The sequence below is a fragment of the Coregonus lavaretus genome, assembly GCF_964263955.1.
Source record: "Coregonus lavaretus genome assembly, chromosome: 1".
Taxonomy (NCBI): Eukaryota; Metazoa; Chordata; class Actinopteri; order Salmoniformes; family Salmonidae; genus Coregonus; species Coregonus lavaretus.
The window spans coordinates 27,611,792-27,617,791 of record NC_139988.1 but is presented as its reverse complement, the minus strand read 5'-3'; the positions used below and the strand labels follow the sequence as shown (position 1 = coordinate 27,617,791).

The window sequence follows — 6,000 nt, the reverse complement described above, 5'->3', positions numbered from 1 at the left end:
AAAAATGTATGCGCACATGACTGTAAGTCGCTTTGGATAAAAGCATCTGCTAAATGGCATATTATTATTATTATAAATAGGCTGTGTTTAGACATGCAGCCTAATTCTGATATTTTTTCCACTAATTGGTCTTTTGACCAATCACATCAGATCTCAAGTTTAAAGTTTTTGTCATGTGCACAACTACAGTGAAATGCCTTTCTTGCTTGCTCTTTCCCAACAATTCAGTAATCAAAATCAGTAGTACTATTAATATACTGTATATACAGATTTTTAAATCAAGTAGAACAAAATCACACAATAAATAGTAAGTAAGATATGAGAAAGTAAGTAAGATAGCAGAGAGGTGCATGTGTGTACCAATAGGATGCATAGGGTGTGAGTCACTCAGTTCTGTACTGACACAACTGTGGTTATATGTAGAAACCAGACAACAAAGTTTAAATCAAGCCTCTAAAATCGATACATCAACATACACACACGCAACTGTGAGAGTGTGAGCGATCAGTTATGTACAATATCAAACCAATCAGTTGGTAAAGCGGCGCAGCAACACAAATCTAACAAGCCATAGCTTCCCCCAGAGGAAACTTCCATGCAACCCATATCCACGGCTTGTACCAACACACTGTAACCAGTTGCTGAAGTGTCACAAAGGCAAAACACCCCAAAATTAAGGACTGGGCTGCCCCAGTGTCTCGCAGTATCTTCACCGGCTGCTTAACAGCATCGCCACTCCACAGAGACACGAACCCGTCTGAAACAAAGGGTTCATACACATCTGATCCAAAATCTTGTTTAGGAGATACACAAGTCCCATCCAAACACTTAATGGGCTGGAGTGTTCCCACAAGAAGAAACAGCCTTTTCTCAATTTTTTCTGTTTCAACTTAGGACACAGAGACTGTGTCCTTTTCTCACGGCAACGATGACAAACTGGCAGAAACAAAAATCCAGTTTCATTTTACATTTTAGTCATTTAGCAGACGCTCTTATCCAGAGTGACTTACAGTTAGTGAGTGCATACATTTTCATACTGGCCCCCCGTGGAAAACGAACCCACAACCCTGGCGTTGCAAGCGCCATGCTCTACCAACTGAGCTACAGGGGACTAGCTAATTTTCCCCAAACATCAGACACCCCCTGACCTCAGACACTCTCTAGCGGTTGGAGGACTGAATCACCTCGAGCTCAACATTTAAATGGACTGAAAAATAACGGTAAGTTTTGTGACTAACGACACCCTTTTAGCTAGCTGACCACCGATTTTCAGTGCAATTTATGTAAGTTAAGTTAGGTTTTGAGAGTTTTCAAAAAAGTTATATGTACACATTTTGTGGAACACGCTGCATATTGTAAAATTCGACTGCGCGACAGACCACACCTAATTTAATATCCAACTTTTTACCTCTGAAATATAGCTAACGGATTTTCTAATGTTGCTATCTTAGTTGCTAAATGTTGATAGAACTGCTAAGTAAGCAAAAAGGAAAGAAATTGTAAGTGTTAGATAATACATATTACGAAAACAGCTGCATGTTGTCAAGCTTTACCGTATCAAAATTGGAGTCCTCTGACGGAGGCGTTTTGCACAATCTGCAAAAATGTATTTGGAAATTTGAACCATGAACTTTTTGACACCTATCACTGTTGGCTATGTTTCATCTTACAACAGCTACATAGAGGCAGTATTTAGTTAAATGGTACAATGTATGCATCAATATTACACTAATTGGGACACTAATTTTCATTACAGATAACATCAAACAAAAAACGTGGGTACACTTTCAGTTATTGTGAAAACTTTCATCACCTTTCAATGCCTTAGCTTTGAAATGTAAATGTTTATACATATTCAGATTGAGTTATCTTTCTAAAATGTGTATAGTATGCCAAGTTATTTAGCTACATGTATTTACCACTGCAGCATGGAGAAAGTCAAGAGGAAGCAGTGGAGTGAGGTGGACATGTTCCATGCCAAGGAGGACTGCGGGGCAGGGATGGCTATCCGCCAGGCTGCCAAGGTTAGGCATCTTTTGTTTTTAGGAGATTACCATGTGTATGTGAATTTTATCTGCTAGTAACAGTTTTCTTTTCTTATCTACCAAGGTGCATGGTGTACCTCGGCAGACCCTGGCGGACAGGCTGAGCGGCCGGGTGACCCATGGTTGTCGCAGTGGACCACCCACATTGCTTGCACCAGAGGATGAAAAGTCTCTGGTGCAGTACTGTATCTACTGCGCCAGCCATGGGTTCCCCTTCACCAGACAGAGGCTGATGAAATATGCCGACAAAATACGCAGGTATTTGGTGTTCTATGTGTTTATGTATGTAGATTGGTGGACTGACTGTTCTCAATGTGTGTGATGTAAATGTGTATGTGTATGGTGATGCCAAAACAAACATTTTCATCCTGGATGGACAATTATATATTCTATTCTAGTGTAGGTTTCGGCACCCAGGGGAAACAATCCCACCACTGGGGAAGAGGTGGTGGGAAATGTTCAGGAGGAGGCACAAGAACCTAAGCATGAGGAGGCCGGACACCCTGGATAGGGGGAGAGCTGAGTGTGCCACACGTCCGACGATGGACACCTTCTTCACTTCTTATGAGAAGCACTTGGAGGAGAGTGGGTTGAGGGAGAAACCCAGACAAATGCTGGCTCCCCGGGGCGCAAAACACGTGTACCAGCAGGCTCCGGGGACCAAGGAGCACATCACAGTGCTGGCCTGCTTCAACGCAACTGGGGAGGACGTCCCCCCGTTTATCATCTACCCCAAGTGTTTCCCCGGTGGCCACTACACACTGGGAGGCCCCCCCCAAGCCTTGTATGGACGGTCAAGCAGTGGCTACATTGACGGGGACCTGTTCAGGAAGTGGTTTCAGCACTTCATTAAGTATGCAGTGAAAGAGCGCCCTCTTCTTCTCCTCTTCGATGGGCACAAGAGCCACATGGACCCGGAAGTGCTCGCAGCGGCACTAAGGGAAGGGGTTATACTTCTTTGTCTTCCACCACACTGCACCCATGTCCTGCAGCCGCTGGACGTGGCATACTTTGGCCCTTTAAAGGCTGAGTTCTCCAAGGTAGCTGGAGACCTTAGCCATTTTGACCACTCCTACATGGTAAACAAATCAGAATTTGCCAGAGTATTCCGCTACCCGTACCAGCGATGCAAGGACATGCGCTATGTGGTGGAAGGGTTTAAGAAGTGTGGCCTCTTCCCTTTTGACCCTTCAGCCATTGAAGGGTCCCGTTTAATGCCGTCTCGGACCCTACCGGGTCCCAACACCGCCTCTACTGGAACCAGCAGCACTGTGCCATCCATCAGCACCTCCTCCCCAGCGACCACAGGAGGACCCTCAGCCCCTGCCCCAGTCCCAGCCGCTGCTCCAGTCCTATCCCTAGCTCTAGAAGAGCACCCCCTAATAGAGGGGGGGCTGATAGCGAAGGACCTGGGGCACATCCTTACTGTCCTGAAGTATCGGCTGGACCGATACAGAAGACTCCCTGTGGTCGCCACATGCCTCACCGGGGAGGAATACACTCGCCAGTGGCAGGAGAGGGGTGAGAAGGAGAGGGCCGGGGCAGAGGAGAAAGAGCGTCGGGCAGCCCTCAGAACACAGAGGGCACAGGAGAGGGCTGCCATGGATGAGACCATTGACGCCATCGCCTCTGCTGGACCCCCTGCTGGAACCACTCCTGACAGCTGCATCACCACTGCCAGTGCAACACCTGTAGGAGCCGCCGGAGTCCCCAGCTGCAGAAGAAGGCCACATGCCTACTCTCCCGGCCACACCATCGTCGGCCCCTCAACCCCACCATTACAAACACCAGCTCCTCCAAGCCATCGTCGGCGGTTTTGTCCACCACCACCCCAATGCACACCACCCCCCATGTCTGTCACCACCAACACGGCCTCCTCTGGACCAACTGCCTCCTCCGTCTCCCCTGGTCACACTACCATAGCAGCCTCGTCTGGTGTCCCTGCCCCCTGCAATTTGAATACCACCACCTCCACAGGTAAACAAATGTTAAATTACGAAAAAATGACTGTTTGTTATCTGTTTTATAAAACAGCAATGTAAAAAATATATATATATATCTTTATATATCTACAGTACATAGCACCAGCCCTCAAGTCATCTCCGCCTCCTCCAAAACCTCTGCAGCTTCCTCCAGAGGTATTGATGTAAAAAAAGTTGAAAAGGGTTTTCATGCAACATGCTCTATCTAACACTACTTTTTCTCAAACTGCAGCACAGAAATGGAAGAGAAAAGCTACACTGGTCACATCTGTCACACCACCCATTGCACAACTCTCAGGTACTTCATAATCTGTTTTTCTCGCTCTCTCAGTTGTATCAATTACTATTGTTGTTGAAGAACTTCTACATTTTGCAAAACCATATTAATCAATTTGTATTATTATTATTTAATTTTTTTATAAAAGAAGACACCACCTGCTGTGCTCGCTGCGGGGAGCGTGATCCGCCTGCAAGCTCCCCTCAGGAGTGTAGATCCGAGGTGCCATGGGTGTGCTGTGACTTTTGCCAGCACTGGTTCCACTGCAGGTGTGTGCAGTGGGATCCAGAGGTAGCGGTGGAGCTGGATTTTTATTGTGATTTTTGTGACAATATAGGGATGGAGGTCGAGATTTAATTGTTTGTTTTGTTTGTGTTCATATGAAATTATTTATTTGTTCAAAAAAAGAAATGTCTAAAATATAATATATATATTTATTGAACCCATCTTGTGTATTTCTTCCTTTACTTTCCAAGTGCACCTCTGCAACACAAACTCCAACAGTGTTTTCATTGTTTTATGTTAATGCACATAACTGAAATTAAAGTGTATTTGATGTAAATTATTAATACTCATATTTCATTTGGTTACAACACTGAATATGTTGGTGAAGAACCATTTTTTAAGAGTCCACAAGAGGGCGCACTGGGCTACGCAATGAAAAGTTGACAGGCAAATCATCAAAAAAACACTTCGGGTACGTGGTTGGTGTCTCTTTTTTCAACAAAATTAAATGGATATATCTTGTAATTGAACAAAATAGTAAGGTGCCCAATAACTGGGGGCCGTATACAGATAATACGGGACGTATTTATTTGCTAAACCGCTTATCAAAAGCAGATAACAGTAATATTTTCAAATGAAATGTCAAACTTGCTAATTGCTAAACCGTTAGCTAACATTTTTACGACACCAATAATCACAAAACATTGAAGGCTTGATCACAAGATAACACTGTTGAAGGTAATATATTTCTTAAACGCTGTTGAATATGCCGATAATACGGGATTCTACGCTACAGTTTCCTGTCGATCTTTATCTTTGGGCACTGTAGAAATGGACTGAAACCTCGCAGTAGGAGATTACTTCTCTGGATTGCTTTTTGCGTAGGGATAACAAAGGCTAATTTGTTTGTGAAGGTAGTTTTACAGTGCCTTCGGAAAGTATTCAGACCCCTTGATTTTTTTCCACATTTTGTTACGTTACAGCCTTATTCAAAAAAAAAAAATGTTTTTATTCCTCATCAATCTACACACAATACCCCATAATGGTTTTTAGAAATGTGTGCTAATTTATTAAAAATAAAAAACATAAATATCACATTTACATAAGTATTCAGACCCTTTAATCAGTATTTTGTTGAAGCACCTTCAGCAGCGATTACAGCATCAAGTCTTCTTGGGTATGACGCTACAAGCTTGGCACATCTGTATTTGGGGAGTTTCTCCCATTCTTCTCTGCAGATCCTCTCAAGCTCTGTCAGGTTGGATGGAGAGCGTTGCTGCACAGCTATTTTCAGGTCTCTCCAGAGATGTTCGATCATTCAGAGACTTGTCCCGAAGCCACTCCTGCGTTGTCTTGGCTGTGTGCTTAGGGTCGTTGTCCTGTTGGAAGGTGAACCTTCGCCCCAGTCTGAGGTCCTAAGCGCTCTGGAGCAGATTTTCATCAAGGATCTCTCTGTACTTTGCTCTGTTCA

At 44.1% G+C, this 6,000-nt stretch overlaps 2 protein-coding genes and 1 long non-coding RNA gene across 3 annotated transcripts; all 3 read left to right on the top strand.

The window, feature by feature from the left end:
* Positions 1–1,164: 1,164 nt before the first annotated feature.
* Positions 1,165–1,974, top strand: LOC311131290. Its single transcript, XR_014613422.1, has 3 exons — positions 1,165–1,220; positions 1,757–1,775; positions 1,928–1,974. It is a non-coding gene; the product is annotated as an uncharacterized lncRNA (long non-coding RNA).
* A 122-nt stretch (positions 1,975–2,096) lies between these two features.
* LOC311132926 (uncharacterized protein) lies at positions 2,097–2,984 on the top strand (the record flags this gene model as incomplete). Its single annotated transcript, XM_084166314.1, has 3 exons — positions 2,097–2,303; positions 2,449–2,915; positions 2,950–2,984. Exons 1-3 carry the CDS (start codon positions 2,278–2,280, stop codon positions 2,982–2,984), a joined length of 528 nt encoding a protein of 175 aa, XP_084022440.1. The 5' UTR covers positions 2,097–2,277.
* A 177-nt stretch (positions 2,985–3,161) lies between these two features.
* On the top strand, positions 3,162–4,693 carry LOC311130863 (uncharacterized protein). The gene is made up of 4 exons (XM_084163673.1): positions 3,162–4,022; positions 4,121–4,183; positions 4,260–4,325; positions 4,453–4,693. Exons 1-4 carry the CDS (start codon positions 3,182–3,184, stop codon positions 4,659–4,661), a joined length of 1,179 nt encoding a protein of 392 aa, XP_084019799.1. The 5' UTR covers positions 3,162–3,181; the 3' UTR covers positions 4,662–4,693.
* The last annotated feature ends 1,307 nt before the right edge of the window (positions 4,694–6,000 follow it).

Bases quoted from the DNA above. Each gene is read 5' to 3' on its own strand.
- LOC311130863 (XM_084163673.1), top strand. From the start codon at position 3,182: ATGCGCTATGTGGTGGAAGGGTTTAAGAAGTGTGGCCTCTTCCCTTTT. The intron at 4,184-4,259 runs GTATTGATGTAA...CTCAAACTGCAG, and splicing joins CTCTGCAGCTTCCTCCAGAG to CACAGAAATGGAAGAGAAAA. The intron at 4,326-4,452 runs GTACTTCATAAT...TTTTTATAAAAG, and splicing joins ACCCATTGCACAACTCTCAG to AAGACACCACCTGCTGTGCT.